General features: G+C 36.1%; 2 protein-coding genes across 3 annotated transcripts; one reads left to right on the top strand and one right to left on the bottom strand.

The window, feature by feature from the left end:
- Positions 1 to 2,293: 2,293 nt before the first annotated feature.
- Positions 2,294 to 6,352, bottom strand: LOC132798782 (coiled-coil domain-containing protein 34). Of its 2 annotated transcripts, none has more exons than XM_060810756.1 (2): positions 6,186 to 6,352; positions 2,294 to 3,439 (listed from the first exon to the last, which is right to left on the bottom strand). In XM_060810756.1, exon 2 carries the CDS (start codon positions 3,407 to 3,409, stop codon positions 2,414 to 2,416), a length of 996 nt encoding a protein of 331 aa, XP_060666739.1. In that variant the 5' UTR covers positions 3,410 to 3,439; positions 6,186 to 6,352; the 3' UTR covers positions 2,294 to 2,413. The 2 variants fall into 2 exon arrangements, with proteins under 2 accessions (XP_060666739.1, XP_060666740.1); XM_060810757.1 differs by lacking the exon at positions 6,186 to 6,352 and adding an exon at positions 3,532 to 3,606.
- Positions 6,353 to 12,038: 5,686 nt separating this feature from the next.
- LOC132798417 (uncharacterized) lies at positions 12,039 to 16,717 on the top strand. Its single transcript, XM_060810272.1, has 2 exons — positions 12,039 to 12,184; positions 14,847 to 16,717. The coding sequence occupies exon 2, from the start codon at positions 14,870 to 14,872 to the stop codon at positions 16,439 to 16,441; it is 1,572 nt and encodes a 523-aa protein (XP_060666255.1). The 5' UTR covers positions 12,039 to 12,184; positions 14,847 to 14,869; the 3' UTR covers positions 16,442 to 16,717.
- Positions 16,718 to 20,106: the final 3,389 nt, after the last annotated feature.

Raw genomic sequence — 20,106 nt, 5'->3', positions numbered from 1 at the left:
GTTGAGTATTAGTAAGATAATAATTGAATTTAACTATTTCAGATGAACAACAAAAACGATTGATCTTTTGACTAAACAATGGTTATTTTACGAAACTTAATCTGCCCTTTTGCAAAGCTCATTCGGCAGCTATGTTATGTGGGTTTTAAAGTCAATCCCTGCTTAAAGTAAAGTGCACACACAAGTAACAAAGTGTAATGGGAAGTGATGAATAAGGGAGGAAGAAAGCAGGGATAGACTGCATGTGTGTGTGGCTATCGAGTCGAAATGCACACTACAATAATATCAAAGCGAAAGTGCGTAAACAATGCAAACAACATGAAAACGGCTCGAACTGCACAAGATATCAGTCAGCCAGAGCTCTGGCTGCAAGCTGCAAGCTAGAAGCTTGTTGCAGTTGCAACAGTGGCGAAATCACAACAACAAGGAGGAAAACAAACAGCAACAGCGGCAACAACAACTAGTTAGTGCAAACTACATTGATGACGAATAACATGCTTCAATACCTACCAAATTTAATCCTGCCAATGCTCACACACACAAACGCATCCACATGCACACGCACATAATCAAGGCATTCTATCACACACACACACATACAGATGAAAAAGTAAACATTGGCTTGACCAATGCGTTAACGTCTGTGTGTGTGTGTATGTGTGCGCTCTTGTAGCAGGAAACCAAACTAGCGTTGACCTCATCAAAAGGATTTACCAGCGTCTTTTTGGTCTTTTTGTTTGCCAAGCTTTGTACGGCCTTTGACTTTGTTCAGTTGCAGCGTTCCAAGAGCGGGGACAAGGTGAAGGGTAAGAGGAAGGGGAGGGGGAGGGAGGGTAAGCAAAAGCGGTTTGGAAATTGTGCAAATGAACTTTAGGCCTTTGGCTTATTTTGTTTGCATTTCGGTTTTGCTTTGCAACTAGCTCTACATATGTCTCAATCCTGCCTACCAATCTCTTTTTCTGTCCTTTTCTCTTTTTTGCTCTATCTAACGAATTGCGTCTCTTTCGGTCTGTTGTGTGTTTGCGCCTAAAAACATGCTTTATTTTATTTTTGACAATATAATTTTGTGACTTTACAGCCAAAGCAGCAGTGTTGAAATTCTAATGAAAATAGGCGTTCTCCTCCTTCCCCGCTCTACAAATCTGCTGCTGCTTCATCGAGCTAACATACAAAGTTATACACGCACATACACACACACACACACACACACACACACACACACACATAGAGAGACATGAGCACACGAGCTGAGACTGACAACAATTGAAATCCTATTGAGTGTCCTGTGCGGTTCTCTGCACTCTCAGCTTCGCATTTTGTTTGCTTTTGTATTTTCGTTGTTATTGCAAATTGTTTTTTGTTTTCATCTGTCACAGTTTTACAATTTCCCTCGCTCCCCCTTGAAGTCTTCTCGTATCATTCCTTGCGTTTCCTGCCTCATCCCTCGTCCAACCATTCACATTTATCGTATTGGTTTACGAAATTGGTTAAACTCTGTTGACACAATTGTTTAAATTGACTTTTGAAATCCTAGACGATAATGTTTGCCAGGCCAAAGATAACAACAAATAACCGAAAGAGTGAGACAGAGAGTTGAACATATTCCAATCGAGTCAAGGGGTCAGCAATAGAAATATAATAAAAATAAGTTGTCAGCATTCTTAAATGGAAATATGCTTGAGGGAATGCAACGAATTTATGCCATCAGGTGTTATTAATTACGGCAGACATAAACGATTTAAATAGTGAACAACATAATCAACAGAAAATTCGAATGGAAATGAAATTGAAATTTTCAGTATGTGGAAAAGACATAGAAATATCATAGAATATTTAAATTAATTAAGCTATTGTTTAACAAATCAGAAATATTATTAAGAAGCTAAGACTACTGTTAATTAGAAAATTTTAAATCAATGTAATCAATGTGCAATGAAGATTACAATTAAAAGTGTTACAAGGCTGAAATTCTTTTTTAGTAGTTTTAGTCAACTAAGAATCTTTTAATTAATTTAACAATTATTCTGCCATACATTACGTATGCTAAAACAAATGTAAGTTTGAAAAAAAAAAAATTAGTAAGAAATCTATTCTCTACCTTTTTACCATATTCTTAAAATATACCAAATTAATATACCACAAAAAAATACAGCATATCGAAGAATACATTTGGTATATTCATATCATTTGAAATATTCCATACCAGATTATAATACAAGGCAGCTAGGATTCAAATGCATACTACACATTCTGCACAAGCAGCAAATTTAATCAATAGGAACACAAATTGTACTTAGTGTTTGTATTTAATTTATTTGATGAGACTACTCTTCTAGTAGCAAATGAACTGCACTTGAATACGATACTAATTACATAAATTCAATTCCGACTTTTTACATTTATAAAATTAATCTCAAAAAGTTATTGCTCCTCCGATGGTTTCTGGAGATGCTTCCAGGGGGTTAGGATTAATGTAGATTTCAGAGACCGTGCCCCGGAGTGAATCGATACCCTGATTCATGGGTACAGGTTTGGGCTTATCGAACACATTGCTCATCCATTTCTCCCAGGCCATTGCCGCCAGTTGCTTACGATGCTGATTCTTTTGTTCTTTTAACTGCATACGTCGTTGTACCTCCAATCGCTGACGTTGCTGTTGTTCCTGTTTCTTGTGCCACCAACTCTGAACTTCTTGCCTGATCTCTGACTGTGACACTTTGCGAATTAAACTGCTACTCGAACTGCTTCTTGACTGCTGTAGTTGCATGCGTCGTTTCTGATTTGCCTGTCTGGCTTTATCGTTCAGCCACTTCTCGTAGCACAATTTCGCCAGATATTTGCGCTGATCCTTACGCTCCTTTTCCTGTTCTAGCTTTAATCTCTGCTGCTGCAACTTCTGCTGGCGTATTCTCTCCTTTGACGCTATCCAATTCTCGTATGCCACCTTCGGTTCACGATGCAGCTTCAGGCCATCCAGCTCACGCAGATAGTCGAGCGTGCTCGTCTTCGACTGCAGCTCCAGCGATGGCACCACATTGCTCTGGGCCTCATTCGGCTTAACCGACCCGTATACCTCTGACCAGCTGTAAAGTGAATCAGCAGTTTGCCTCCTCTCGAAGATGTAGTTGCTGTCCGTTGCCGGCGGCAGGGATAATGGCGTTGACGATGATGAGGACGATTCTGCCTGATCTTCGCATATAACGCCATTAATTCCCTGCAGACTGCAACGATTACATTCTTGTGGGCTATCAAAGTTCTGTAAATCTACACTAAGGGGTCGCGATTTATCCGATTGTTCCATTGTGTTTGATTGATCGGAGGATTGTGATATGATGCGAGTACTGCCCGAAAATGTTTCATCCCTCCAAACGATCTTGCCATCAGGATCTATGTGTCCACAGAAAGCCATTTTGATCGTGGTGTGGAAGTATTTGTGTAACTGCAAGTCACAGACAAAATAATTATCATTAAAATTTGCAAATACCTTTAAGATAATACTCTGATTATTTAAGAGTATTGTATGTTTATTACCTGTATGATATGTATATATTATGTTTTATTATTTTCTGACAAGATATCAACAGCTACATTATTTTCATTGTATTTATTATGAATTAAGAAAGGAATTGATTTCCAACTAGCGAATAATAAATTGTTTTTTTTTTCGTTATATATTTCTCGTACATACAACCATAACAAAAGTCTTTATGAGTCGTGAAAATGCGGTTAGGATTCAATATAATTTGTGGATCTTATTTAAGGTATCTTTACAAATGGAGAAAAAACGCTGCTAGTAATAAAGTGTTTTTGTAAATATTCCTTATAGTTGGAGTAATAATTGCATATTCATAACTTTCGCAGCTTAATTTAACAATCGATACATTCGAATTGTCAATGCACTAACTACTCATATTACCCGCCTAGTTTTTGTCCCCATTCTTGATGGATAGTAGAAGTAAGTAATTTCTAACTAGAGAATAATAAAGTATTTATTTTAAATATAATTGGATACTGTGTATACTTGTGTACTTCTTTATACTAATTTATAATTTCTAGTTTTTTTTTATAGGTTATGAAAAAAGTTGGTTGGTGTTTATTGTGTATAAACCGCCTAATTCCCCTTATACCTTATTGATTATGATGTTATTCATAAAGTGTTTATTGTAAATATTCTTCATAGATAAAGTTACAATTGCATATCCATAATTTAATTCAGATTATTTTGTTTTTAATTGAACCCCTTCACAATGCTGTCAATGCATCAAGGTCTCATATTAACCGCCTATCAATGCAGTACCATAAAATATTTGTCATTCTGCGCTTCACACACACGCACACACACACACACACTGAGTGTCAGACACTCATTCGAACACACGCAATTAAAGCAGCACTGCTGCCAATCGGTTTTGCATATGCAACGAAAAATGTTTAATTACAGTACAGAAAACAACAACAATTACAACGGTGACAACAATAACAAGAGATTGAAAAACGGGGTAGAGCATAACACTGACGCAGATAGAAGCAGAGAGCGTGCGGGAAAAAGTGTGTACGGATGCTACCTTGTTGCTGCTGTTGCCCGTGTAAACCTCAGCCGCCGACACATCAGCAAATGGCGGCGGCTCATTGACATTTCCGCTGATTACTTTATGGCCGCATACACATGCACTCCATTTCCCCCAGCCTGCACTCATACACACACACACACACGTATCTAGAGGAGTCCCTGGCATAACGCATTGACGCCTGTCGCAACATGACATGACATTTCAACGCCCAACTCAAAAGGCCAGCCCACTTGCCAAGCGGCAACTGAGTGAGACACTAGATAAACTCACACCTACTTGCGAGTACTCTTTACTCTGTGAGGAATAGAAAAATTATATTTTTGATTTCATATATACATAAATTATTTATTACTTTTTATAGTGATGGAATATATAGTAAATAAATATGACTATTAGTTTTTAATTTCACGGTTCAAATTCAATTGTAAAGAAAACATTAATATTTGAAATAAAGCTATTGATTTGAAATAGTTTTAAGAGTTAAAGGTTTATATGAAAACAAATTTTATTTTTTAAGTCTTAATTGGCATTAAAATACATTAATTATAAAAAGAATAAATTATTAATTAAATCAAAAATAAATATTTTTTAATTTTATTCATATAAAATTGGAGAATGTTCAATAAGTTGTTAATATTTAATTTTTAAGAAAAAATGTACTCAAAGTAGACGGATGATAAGCATAACATACACATGGAAACTAATATATGTTGTTTTTTTATTTAAGTATTCATTATAATTATATGTGGAACATTACATATTATTGCCGTATTATAATATAAATATATTACTTGAAATTTACAAGTTTTACTGAAAATTCAAAAAAAAAAAATTCAAAAAAGGCAATTTAAGCCTTTCATTCGATCTATTTTCATGCATCATAGTCATTATCTAAAATGATAGCATGCACGTTAAATGTAGGGCATTTATAGAGGTTATACTTTGCACTATACTATATCCCCGCAAACAAAATTTTTTGGGGTGTCACACATGCCGAAAATCTCAAAATTTAATGACAGCCTAATTATGCGTGCAAATGGTTTATAAATATTTTACGATGCCAGTGCCCGACCATAACTTGGAGCTGAACTGAAAAGCTGTGGCCACAATGCCGCATCCTTTCGCCCAACTTTATCTCTGTTCGCCCTTCTCGAAATATACATTTTGGCTTTTCAACTGACCGTGCGGTGTGTGTCTATGCATCTGCTTGTATCTATATGTGTGCGTGTGTAAGTTTGTGTGTTTTGCGCATCGCTGATTGCATTGCGGTTTTACGACTTCATTATTGTTAATTATACGCCATGTTGCCTGCCAAAGAACGCCCTTTTTCATACGAAAGGCAACACCGTCCGTTGTGTTATTGCACATGCAAAAACATGACTAATTCATAAAGAGTGGAACCACTGAACCACCGAAACACTGTCAAACGTCAGCAGGTTATTACATTTCTGTAAGCGGTTTGCTGGGTGCCAAACCAAATCGTTATACGATTTGTCAATTTGCCTTGAGCACAAAGTTTACTACTGGGAGTCAAAAGCGCCACTATTCAACAAGTTTTAAGCCACAATTCTCTTAAAAACAGCAAAGGAGATTGATCTATGCTTTCATACTTACATTTGAAATAAATTATACTTATAACTGGTTAATTTCAAAAGTTAATTCTATCACTTAATAACACTTCACGCGATTATCTGAATATCACACAAAAATAAATTTCAACTCTTTATCAATTTTTTATTATTTTTATGCTCAACAGAGAAATTGTGTAAATATTTTTTTCTACAAAAAAAAAAAAAATTTTTTTCTCGGGGCCTACTTATTCACACAATTTGACAAACTAGGTAATATTTCCTGCTTTTTATTGTTAACATTTTGAATTATTTATACAAATAAAACCCCAAAACACTTCCCAAAGTTCTCTGACAATTCGATAATGATCAAATCGTAGATTGTCTGCATTATTCCTAAAGCCAAAATTATTATGTAGATATGTTAACAAATTTTACAGCATGCTACGCACAGTTAACTTTCCCCTCTGCAGTCTCTTAGCCAGCATATAGAACAACGTCGAGCCGAGCATTAAATTCATTTCACATGCATAGCAAAACGGCAGACAATGATGCTGCTGCTGCTGTTGCTGCTTGCCCCGCCTGTTGGAGCAGTTAGCCCCCCTTCAGTCTATAGTCAAGATATTTTGATGTGGAATTTGTAAATATGGTCACGTATGTTATTATACCAAATATGTATCTCTCTCTGTCTCAATCCCCTTCCCTGTCATGGTTATGTTTATGTGCAGCTCTCAGCGTCTTACAGCAAATTGACTTTTGTATTCTCTCATTTGAAATTGTGGCACATGCAATTCACGCATATATATCTGCAAGTGATTGTATGTGTGTGTGTGTTGTGTGCTTATGATTGGTAAAATTTGAATTTATATCGAATTTTTGCATTACGTTTGCGGTTTTAATTAAATCATTTTATGGCAATTGCTTTGGCAAACGAGAAAGCCTATTTGCTTCTTGTAGCATTAGATTAAAGAACTGTCATCTCTCTAGGCTATTTAAAATTAACTAAAAGTTTTTAAGGAGCCAGGCTTATTGAGAATTTAATGTAAGCTATAACCTTGATTAAATTGAATTTCATTTTCATACACACATTCATTTCCAGTGTCAATCATTTCATAAATATGACAGCAATCTTATTATTTCATATGGAATTGCGTATTCAAAATAGTTATACTTATGTTATCATTAATAAAGTTGAATTAAGGAAAGATCTTCTAGATTAAATTATTGGTCTGATAACTAAACACTATTTTAAAAATACATTAATAGCTTTAGTATGTTGGGTTAATTGCTAACTTTTGTTGTTTTATATATTTCAATAGATATTTTTTTTTAAATATGTGATTTGGACTTAAAAACTAAAGTATTTTTATGGTATCTTTATTTATTTAAATTATCTAACTATTACATTTATTTGGAGTACAAGATAAGATAAGCCTTAACACACGCCAACAAATGTGAACATTTTTGAACCTATGCAAATTTATCCATAAGTGTACATCAAGAACATTTTGTCAGAAACATTTTTAAGTCAAGAAAGTATGTGAAAGTAAACGACCACAAAGCACACACCTTGGGCCGAATCAAAGAGAAAAAAACAAGAAAAATGTAGAGAGGAAGGAAAATGCCTATCATTGCGTCAGGGCAATGTTGTTGAAATGTATCTTTCACGCTCAATTTATTTGTAATGATGTCGACAGCATGTCAGATACAGATCTGGGGGTAGCATAAGCTTACAAGCCTCTAAAGTATGTGTGTAGTGGGAGCCTAAGTAAGACCTCCTGGTTGGGTAGTTACTAGGCAAAATATATGAACGTATATAAAAAGAGAAAACGTAGGGAAGGCAATGGCACATTAGTGCCCCAAATCCCAATCATAAAGAGCGACAACAGCAACTTTTCGCGAACGCATTTTTCATGTCGAAATCGTGGCAATCGGCGTGGCAAATGATGTCCAGGGGGAGTACCCAAAAAAGAAGGAAACAGTCAAAAAAACACAAACCAAATAGAAAAACGAGAAGCATGAAAACTCTCGAAATGGCCGCGTGTGTAGCGCTAATGAAATAAACATGTTTATTAGATACAAATGCTGCCCCAGAAGACCTTTGCCCCCGCAACACATATCCGTTGCTTTGCTTTTTATTTTTGTTTGGTGGTTCACACTGCGTATGATTAATATTTAGTATTAGCTACCTTTGCACCTGTCGTCTTTGTAATTAATTGAATTATGTTTCTCAGGACGTGCCAGCAAGCAAGAGTTCACAATTGAAGGTATTATAAATGCAAAAGGCATCAAAAATAGCGGAAATGCAATTTAATTGTGCAAGGATCAGACTCTTTACTCCACAGCCCGAAGTGTTGGTCTGCGAAAAAGGCTAAGCGCAAATTACCAACAGCTACTTACAGTTGGCTGGCCAAAAAGAAATTCCACTGCATTCCATCCTCTGCAGGACCTAGAGCCCTATTATGCTTAATTAAGTTTTTCAGCCACTTGCCAGTTAGTCTTGCTTCAAGAGATGGACTCGAGGCGCAAAGTGCACTGGATAAATGAAGGCACTGTAGAGTGAAGAGTGTAAAGATGCAAACTTGTTAGCCAGCTACTGTTATGAATTGTAGAGTGATAATCAGGTATAATATGGAAAGGAAATTAGAAGGAGAGCTGTAAGCCTGGAAAGAATATTGGATTATAATTTTAAGACTTTCAATTGAATCATGTTGTATTTAAATAGTAGTACAAAAAATGTTTAAAAATCTTGTATCACTAATCCTTTAATTTAATTTTCTACAATTGTTAAGTTCAAATTTACTGGTCAATTTTTATAAGTAACTGCTTAAGGGCTCATCAAATTAATGGTTCAACTTCGCTGCAGAGTCTTTTTCTGTTTCCAACTCAATTGAGAATAAATAAATCGCTGCAGCTATAAAATATAATCCATTAGATTAAAAAGAGCAGCTTCAACTGCCTTAAATATATTTATATGAAATGTTTGTATGAGCAAATACATTGAAGGCATCATTCAGAATGGCAAGTTAATGAGGTTAATGCTTGCATTGAACCAAACGATGGCCAAGCTTTTACCTTGTTCATCACGAGGGCTACGTTGAACTTTCGAAATGTGTATAAAAAACGTAAAAAAGCCTCGCAAACAAACCGACTATCAGACAAACAGTCTGACTGAGTGACTGCGCGGACTTGAAGAGACCAGCTAATCAAGGTAATGAAATCAGTTTTATTACAGTTTTTTTTGCACAGTTCCAGAATTGTTGATGGGATGCAGATACATTTGAGGGCATGCAAAATGAAGAGATACGAGTGTGCTTGTCAGCAGCTTGTTCAAAGTGTTTACTGACTAAGGGCATTTGGGATTGTGTGTGTCTGTGTTTGTAACCACAGGAGACTCGTCAGTCTGCTTACTTGCGGCTCTAATGAATAGCTGTTATGGCGTTTTTTTATATTAGAAATTAAAAGTATTAAAAAAAGTACGAGTGTGAGTAGAGTTTAGAACCGGAACAAACAGATTTGGATAGCGAGAAAAGCAAATCAAAACGTATTATTTGCATAAAATATTATTTAAGAAAATTAAAGGTAATTCTTAAATAAGTTTATAGAAATTATTTGGTATCTTGAAGTGTCGGTAAATTTGCCTAATTGAATTAGTTTGGCCCAAAGTCACCAGCTCAGACTGTCATATTTAATTAAGAAACTTTTCAAGCAAATTCTCATGAAAGATTGCCTCCGTCATCGTCGCCGTTGCCGTCGCGTTGACGCCTTATCAATGATGGATACGCAATAAAGTATCGTAGCAAAAGTCAAACAAGAGCCAAAAACTAATACGCTAACAGCCGAGGAGCACTCAAATACACTCGCACTCACACACACGTAGACAGACACGTATGTATGTGCACACGTTTTGTTCGTTTTCATTGCCGCCTTTTGGGCGCAACGCATAAATTTCATTTGACATAGTTTTTGAGCAACGCTAAAACCGAAAATAGGTTTAGATGCAGACGAAGATGCAGACACGGTAAGCTAACCACACTTACACACATGCACACACGCACACACTCTCTCGAAGTCTCAGATACTGAGCCAAGGGGCGAGACGGTTGCATTTACAGTTGCCCCTCAAGCCATAATTGGTTGCGTCAGTGCATAAGTCACGAGTTCGTTCCAGTCCTTCGAGTCCTGCTCGAGTCGTTGTCATGACGACAAGCACACATTCTATAGCACTCTAAGTGCCACTGTGTGTGTGTGTGTGTGTGTCTGTGAATGTGTGTGAAAGTATGCAGCATTTAAATAGGATAAATGCAAGTCGCCCACTAATTGAATTGCCGACAAGACCTGATGCCTCACCTACCTCCTCTCCCGATGTAGTTGCTTCTGGTCGGGTTCAGGCAATGAAATTTTGGTAATTAATATTTTCACGTAAGCGGAAATGTGCAACAAACATGTGACTGACATTGCCCCAACATAAGTTTATTTAACTAGCTAACAAACTGGTTGTTGTCGTTGACGTTGTCTAGTTGTTAGCTTTGCTTCTGAATTGAGACAGTCGCTGGCTGGAAACTGAAACTCTATGCATGCCTTAAAGTTTTAGTGGCTGCAAGTTGTTAAACCATTAAAAGTTCATAACGCTTTCGACAATAATATTCTACTTGTGAGCTTGCTAAATTATACACCAAACAAAATCATAATTACCAAATGTGTGGACACGTTGCATTGCATAATAATTGGATGTTGTTTTGTTTAAAGCAACAAAATATTCTTCTATCTAATTACAAAATACATGTTGATTATAAATTAATTGGAAAATAAAACTAGAGTGGAAAAAAAGTTTAATTAACCTTAAGGAATTTTATTTATATATAACATATAAATATTTTGAGGACAGAGTCGATTTTATATAAAAACTATAATAATTACAGTTTTAATGATTTGTATGACAGAAAAACTGATGCTGCTGTAGGTTATTAGTTGCTTGGGCTTAAAATCTGGTATATTTTGTACTCTTTTTTATATTTTGAATTTAGTACTATATCAATACATTAAATATATCTTTGTATATTTATATAAGTTTTTATTTGGTATATTTTTAGAAAGTGGTATTATTAAAAATAAGTAGCGAATGTCTTACAGTTAAGTACTTTCCACTGTTTTCGGTATATTAAACTGATATATTTTTGGAATATGGTACTAATGAAAATGAGAAGCTGTAACTGTAGCTTGTTTACTTAGTAATACTGTAGAAACTAAATGTTAATACATAATATTTTTTTTATTACTGACTCTTTAATAAGTATTTTATATATACATTAATTCCAATGTTAGGTACATTTCTTACAATTGTACTGTTTATACCTCATCATTGCTATCTTCAATCTTAGCTCATCGTATCGAAAGTCTGCAACTGCTTCAGCAAATTAAAATCATCCACTTGAGAAGCAGCCAAGTAACAAGATTCAACTGTCAAACTTTCTGCTTGGCCATAAGTCAATTAGGTAAATTGACTTACCTTCCATTCTGGCAAAGCTTGTCGCGTCTTTCGTTTTATTTTGTCCCCCATTTTTTTTGTATTTCGTTAATGGGAATGGGAGGTCACTTAACTGATTTGTTTGTGGTCTGACTGAAGTTGTGTTGAGTCTTCTTGAGGTGCCAATGTGGAACGATATTTTTTGTTGGCTGGCAACCAAGATGTGGAATGCTGATTGGAGGACTTTAAAAGTTTGTTCGTGTGCGAGTATTCTTGAAATCTTTGCATTTAATTAACTGTATGATATTTAATGAATATTCGTAAAACTAAAGTTAAAGTTCATGAAAGTGTTAGCAAATAGAAATATGATGGTGTATTTAAAATGCAATTTGAATTTTACTTCAAATGGATATTTACTAAGCTAAAATCATGCTTCAGTTCTGAAACTTCATACACTTATTGATGCAAACATAATAATTACATTCTCAAGAAGTATATAAACGTATGCTTTCCACACATCCTTCGAGTTATTGTACGACAAGAATTTCCACTGTTCAATAAGCAGTTTCACTTCTTTTGGTAAGTGTAAGTTAATATACTTTTCGATAATTAAATGTATATGTATATTCATTTGAAATGTAAACGCAATAATTTTTACATCTGATCTTTGATATTTTATATCTAACATCTGCTGCAATTTGTGACATATTGCAACAGAGATATCGAACTGTTCATAATTGTAAAAAATGCATTGCGCATAACGCCGACAGTTTTGACAATTTCACATCGTTTTGCAAAGCTGCAACCCAATGTAAAGTGCGTGAATCCCCAAGCTTGAATTTATTGTGTTAATTAAATTTGTGGACAGCGAAAGTGAAATGTAATGGACACGAGTTGCGCATATTGTGAACAGGTTTTAAATAATTTAAACAAAATGGATATGACCGCAGACTCGTTCAGAGCTACCGTACATGTGGCGTATGCGTGATGAAATATGCCTCGCATTGGCCACAGGTAAAATTGTCACGTTTTTAATTAAACGTGCGCCCAGCCAAACAACAACCAATGCCAATAATAATCAATGGCCAATACTCTCGTAACAATAACAACAAACAGTAAAAAGAGAAATGAAATAATAATTAAAAAAATGAAAAGTGATTTGAGTACGTGTGTGAAATTAATAATTGCGACAAAAATAACAACCTGTAGCGTTGCATGAGTTGTTATATTTTAAGCAGCGTCAAGACATTTCGCTACATAGCTAAATTTGTATTTTGCAGGTTTCTTTAAACTGCAGTGCTTTGAATGTCCCTATTCGGTATTCCGGCTACGACATTGTCTTGTAGCCTAAATAATTAATTTATTTCGCACTCTTTGCCTGCATTTCAGTTCCTGTTCCTGTTTTTTGCTTTTCAATTTACAACTCACTTTCAATTGCGGTCATTCTCTCTACAGTTTGTCAGGCAACTGCCACCTGACCACAGCTGTGGCACTTCACAGACTTGCTTTAAATGTTACTTAAAGTAACTTCTAACAAAGATTTTTAATTTTGGATAAATGAAAGTAGCTTTATACTCGAACATTTTTTTTATTCAGTATTTCAACTCAAAGTTCGATTTGTTTTGCTTTATTTCTGTGCCTCGTAAATCCCAAACTATTTATAGTAGGCTTGCCACATTTTAAAGCCCAACCCATCAGCAATCACAATCCCAATCACATACACGCACTCAATATATAATCCCCGCCAAGGCTAAAATGCGTAAACTACAAAAACAAAATATAAAAAAGGTTGGGTAACCCATCCTTAATCCGAAAGCGGCTGTCGTTCATTTGACAAGTCATTTGCAGGTCGTAGAGAAGGAGGTAGTGAAGGGCAGTTAATTGTTTTTGTTTTAATAAGGCCGATGTCGGCACAAGATACAACAATTAAGCACATAAAAAATCATTTAATTATGTCTATCAAACGTCGCACACGGGCGCCTAAAAGCAAGCAGCGATAAGTTTTTTATTACACCTCAGCTCGTGTGTGCATCTGATATGGCCATTTGTATGTGTGTGTGTTGGAGGTTGCGTGTGTCTGTATCTGTGTAGGCGAGTGTGTGTGTGATGTGTGGGTGAGTCTCATTAAAAATGAAAGCGCTACTCATTAACTGTGCCAGGTAACAGACAACCAACAAACAAGGCAACAACAAACGATTTTTGAGTCGGCAACTTTACGCTTAAACACCCACACATACATATATACAAGCCAACACACGCATACATATATATTTACCCAGACTCACACGCACTCACACCTTCACATATATGTGGCGTAGTGTAGTTTTAATTACCTTTTGCTGCTTTTGCTTTCGACATCGTCGTTGTCGTTGTCGTCGTCGTGTGCGTCGCTCGTTCGACTCGTTGTTTAAGTAATTGTTTGTCATTAGTTAAAATGTTTTCATTTTGTATCACCAAGCCAATTGGGCCGCGTTTTATGTAGCATAGTGTTAGCCAATACACTGAGCAAAAAAATTAAATTTAAATTAAATTTTAATGACACTAGCAATTGAATTTTAATTAATTTCTTTATTCTCCATACTTTCCAGTTATATAGTATTGCTATTAAGTACAAGTCCGAACCAAAAAAATAAATAAGATTTTATTAACTTTGTTTAATATATTCATATCAGTCATTCATTATGTTCAACTTTTCAGACGAAATAAAAAAAAAATTGTATTTTATAACTCATTATGTTTCTTTCTTCGAGTAAATTAATAGAAATGAACATTTTTTTTTTGATTTTGACCTTTAAGGTTTTTGTTGATCTGTTTATCAATAGTCTTATTGTTTAGTTCTTTAATTTATACCTTATTTTAAGAAATACATTTAAATTTTAAAATCAATAAATCTAAAATATTACGAATTATTATAATTTGGATTTTTTGAAATTATATTATTGATTGCTCATCTATTCATTCATTAATAATTGCTTCTGAACATAAAAATGTTTTGTTTTAAATTAGTTCTACCCTATTTACAATTATATTTTCGAATGAGAAACTCTTGTATTAAATCGCATCTTATACTCTCAGTAGGCATTGTCTCTGTCAAAATATACATATATCTGTCATTTCACGCTTGTCAGTCACAGTCCACATATAGTAACACAGATGACTGCAAACAATTAAATATATTAACATTTACATAAAGCTCTTCTTATTAACTTCTCATCAGTTTACTGTCTCTACTCATCCACAGATAACTCTGCTGATCATTTCATCATGGCATTTGTGGCACGACGCAGCATTGAGGGCAAGTTGGTTGATTGTCAGGTGATTTCGGGGCTAAGAGGGAAAAGCTCGATGTCTGTGTCCGATGTGAGTGACGACGATACTGACTCCGGCACTGTGCATGGCTACAGTTCTCGCTCCTATGTGTCGCCCACTGTGCGCTATGTGGCCAAGGACGAAGAAGACAATATCAGCAATAGCTACACTCAGGGACGTGGCATGCAACGAGATCTTGACTCCGTTTCACGCTATGCTGATGAGTATGAGAGCGGTGAGGAGGAGAGTGGCAATGAGCTGCAGCAGATAGATGATCAGGGAGCAGGTGGCGACTATCTGTACAGAGATGAGGCTGCCAAGTCGATCATATTGGAGAAGGATGTTGATGAGAAGACTGTTCTCATGCCACATCGCAAAGTTGCAGGTGGCGGCGATGCTGATCGAGAGCTGCACGATAGCTTGAGTCTGGCCTCGATTGATGAGGACACAGTTTGCAGTCCAATGCTGCACGGCGATAGCGATGCTGATTGCCTGAGCATTGTCTCGAATGATGTTTCTACAGTTTGTCATTCTGATGCCAAGACTGACGACGTCAGCATGGTCTCTTTTGATGTGGCCACTGTTTGCCAACCGAGTGCGGCAGACAAGTTGCAGCCGGATGACACAATAAGTCTCGACTCCATGAATTGTGCTTCTGTTTACCGTGCGGTGAAGCCGAGCGAAGACGCTGTGAGCACCAATACATTTGATTGCCAGAGTCAATTGACAAGCCGCACCTATAATGTGAAGTCAACCACAGTGCGACGTGACGATTGTTCTTCGGCATCCACATGTAGCTGGACCGATATGTATGGCGGTGCCCTGAAGCAGTCGGAGAGCCGCAGCAACATTGTACCATCCCTTAGTCTCAATCTGTCGACCGCATCGTCGTCAGGCTCGTCTACATACTTTCGAACGTTCGACGACAAGAAGCAGCAACACGGCCAGGCGGCCTATCAGGATTGGGTGAAGCGTAAGGAGCGCCAGAAGCAGCAGAAGAAACAGGCCGCCAAGATGGAGCGCGAGAAACGCGATGCGGAGAATGCGATGCGTCAGCGTCTTGCCAAAGAACGCTATCAGGAGTGGTGCAGGCAAAAGGAGTTGCAGCAGAAGAAGCCGGCAACAAGTAGTCTTAAGAGTGCCGGCAGCTCTACCGGCTATAGCAGCCAATCGAGCACGGCGAGCTCGGGTGGCTTGAGTCCCAATCGCACAAAGTTGCAGCGCAAAGAGACCAAGGAGGCAATTCAGAAGCGTCTAGCCGACTGGGAGCGTGTGAAGAAGCAGCAACAGCTGCGGGAGCGTGAGCGCCAGCAGCAGCAGCAGCATAGCAAGGAGCAGCTGGAGCTGCAGCGTAAGCAGAGGAATGAGGGCGCCTGGCAGAACTGGATGAAGTCGGTTAACAAGCGGGCCAAACCGGTTCCATTGAATCAGGGTTTCGACACGCTGCGTGGCACCATCTCTAACATCTATGTGAATCCAAATCAATGGGTTTCGAATATTGATCCCAACGATTCGCGAGCCAATTAAAGAGAAAGATGGCCAAGGCTCTAGTTTTACGTTGATAGTCTTGTTTTCATTGGCATTTCAAGAAATCCAAAAAAAAAGAATAGTTGCTATGAAATGGATCTATTTGTAACCGACGGTGATAATGGAATCCACAAAAAAACGATAAAACACCCACAAACACTCATACATTGTATATTCCTATTTGTTTACTGGCATATTGGTTGGCTCACTACAATTTGAGCACCGATATTTCAATAAACTAATTAGTTACATAGACAAAAAAAAGCAAAAAAACAACTGTGAAGTTCTTTGGATATGAGAGCTAGCTTTATTCATTTTATTTCTATCTAGAGGTTATCTGATTAAAAGTAGTGATATGGTTTTAAAGACATCTATTTGCTTTTTGAATTTTGTATTCAATTTATGTAATCACGGTAAAATATACAAACAGTTGCCTGATTTTTGGAATTGGATATTTTAAGTGGCAGTTTGAATATTTCATGAATATTTTCCTATAAGCACCCAGCACCTATATACATATGTTATCTGTCTAGACTATAAGAGATCGAGATATACTGTTTCTCAAATGTTATGTTTGCAAGCAGATCAACTTGGCTTGAAACTTTTGAAACTTACTCTTAGTTGCTTTGGGTGACAATCTGTACTGTACTGCATAAATATACGTTAAATAGCCTTCGGTATATTTTTGGTATTTTTTGGTATATTAATTCTGTATATTTATTCAAAATTCGAAGCGCGAATTTTACACTCGACTGTAGCTTTCTTGTTTTCTATTATAATTATATACTAATAAAGTATTAAAGCATTTTGATTTTCACTTTATTGTTTTGAGTAAAAAGTACGAGTTATTGGAAATACGAGAACTTTTCGCACAGTGTATTTTTCACATATCCCAGCAATAGCAATTATAATCGGTTTAATTACAGACCACGGACATTTCATATAAGTGGATATTTCCGACTCCACCTTCCATCTCCAACCTTGTTCACTGCCTCTATCCTTTGGCAGCGGAGATTATTAATAAAAGCCTGCCTTGTCGACCCTCAGCAGAGACCTCAAACTCAAGCTGAACACACTGGGCTTTTCGATAACCTTTGGCCTTGTCTTTGTAATGGCTTTTTCCAAACAACATTTCGAACTTAAATATAGTATAGTATGAATGACCGTTCCAACGACTAAATTTCCTTGTTTACCAGTTTGTGTGCTTGTCTATTGTAAACTTTTTCTATCAGGATATGGGCATGTATTGCTGCGTTTTGTGTGTCAATTTGTGCTCTTATTATTTATTTGTCAGGCCCAGTGGGGGAGTTTGAGATTGCGACTGGACATCGGAGGCTTAATTAAGCTCCTTACTCCGCTAGGACTTTTATTTATGCAATTAACCAAAGCTGCGTGTAATAAAGTCCAGCGAGGCGAAATCTTTGATTAATTGTAGTTTTGTTTACACGATGGGAGAAACGGAGAGAGAGAGAGAGAGTAGATAGTAATAAGTAGATTTGTTTTGCGTCTTTTCTACCTTTTAGGTGATTAGTCTATCGTCCTAAGTTGTTGTGTCTGCTATTGTCTACTAAGTTGGGGCAATTTGTTTACCTCTAGCATGTGATGTTAATCGCTTTTAGGCATCATCAGTATCATTATAGTTCTTCTTGGTAATGCTAGGCTATTGAGTACTCCGACTTATAAACTAAGCAATTTTACGTCAAAGAAATTTCGCTTTAATTCGCTTTATTTTTTTTCGGCTTTGCGATTTATTTACATTTTAGCATTTTGTTGTGCCATTTTTCTTTTCTTTTCTTGCGTTATAAACTTTAATGCGGTATCATAAAAACTGAGCACGACCAAGCACAGAAACAACTAATGGCCCATTGTAGACCCAGTAAACGGAGAAGAGGATGTGGAACTCATATGATGCCATAATCACAGCAATGACAATGATAAAATGTTAATGTGCGGCATAGGTTGACTTTTATGACCAACTATAAATTAAAAAACAATTTCCGGAAGGCTTCTTGGCGTCTGCAAAAATTAAGTTACCATTTGAAAAAAATACTTGTATAGCAGCATTTAAATAACAATTAAGGACTTACTGAAGGGAGAAGTCGAAAAAATACAAATATGGCATAATGCAAACATTGGCAAACAAAAAAGAAATTTATGCAGATTAACGCAAATTTGCGCATTTTAAATGCAAATCAAAAGCAGTCAACGGCAAAGGTAACAGTAACAGGAACAGCAACAACAATTACTGGGCGACCAACAATTATAATAAATAACCACGAAAAAACAGAAAATTCAAAATGATTTGCTTGCGGTGCTGTTTGCTGTCGCCGCACAAAGAAAATTAATAATAAATCTCAAAATGCTCATTAACTTAATTACTGTGTTTATTTTCATTGCCCTTCCGCTGACGTTGTTGTCGACGCCGTTTTCCGATTTCTCTCTTTCAGTTTTGGCAGCTTTCGCTTTGTATTTGTATTCCATATACCCTGTAGATTTAAGAGTGCACGAAAAGGCTTAACGTTTGTCAGGTTAATCAGCTTTATAAAAATTGGCGGACAATTAGCGAAAGAAAAACAGAGTAGTAAAATTACCCCAGAGCTTATGTTAGTTATTAAAAAATATAATTATTATTAATCTTAAATTACTATATTCATATAAATTATTAAAAAAAATTATATATGTAATTTTGTAGTCTAAAAATATTAAATTGATATAAATACAAAATGTATACATAAAATCTTATTACTATCAATATTTGAATATCAAATTTATATGAATAAAGAACAAATAATACTGCTGATAATGAAATATGATATCTGTATAAATCTATATAAAAAAATAAATATATGAAGAGAAATAAAGATTCAAAAAATATTACTAATGTTTTGGAAATATAAAATATATACATATGACTAAATAAAGAATTTTTGAAACTTATTTTTTGTTTACCTAACCTTACCAATTAGCTTAACAAAATGTATTATTTTTCATTTTAGCTAAATAAAATAAATACTTTTCTTTACCAGGATATTTTGTAGTTCATCACTGTCAACTGTGTCAATGTTACTCTCTTTTTTGCTTTTTGTTCAAATGTTTTCTTTCGCTGCGTCACGCAATTTTTATAGCTCCCCTCCGCGAGCTGGGCAGCCCCAGAAAGTTCTGATAAACAACTCGGCGATGGAAAAATAGCCCCAAAACATGAAAAAATTGAGCGTCTTTAACCTTAATGTGTATTTAAGTAATGTTAATTGTGTGTAGAGCCGCCAGCTGACGCCAGGTGCTTCCATTTCGCAATCTCCCCTTTCCATTCCAGTTTATTCTCCTGTTCACTGTGTCCTCGTTGTTCTTCCTTTTTGGCACATTTTTTTGTTGTAATTATGTTAATTTTGTGTGTAGTTGGAAGCGTATCTAAAAGTTGAGTTACATAATTGCTGGCCAGTTGTTAATTGAATTTCAAGTGAGACGCGCTCAGGTAGCAATTAGCACGGTGCTACAGGTTCAAATAAATAAATGTCTTAGAAATTGCAGGTTGTTCACGGTTTTATACTTTTCCTAATTGAATTTGAGTAGCTTTGAGTATGCCATTCTTTTCCAATATTCGCGTAATTAGTCATCTTGTTGATTTCTTTTGTTTTATTCGAATCAACTATTTTTTAGTAGCGTGC

The sequence above is a fragment of the Drosophila nasuta genome, chromosome 2L (genome assembly GCF_023558535.2).
Source record: "Drosophila nasuta strain 15112-1781.00 chromosome 2L, ASM2355853v1, whole genome shotgun sequence".
Taxonomy (NCBI): Eukaryota; Metazoa; Arthropoda; class Insecta; order Diptera; family Drosophilidae; genus Drosophila; species Drosophila nasuta.
Note: the sequence above shows the minus strand (reverse complement) of the source record. Positions and strands in the feature narration are given on the sequence as shown.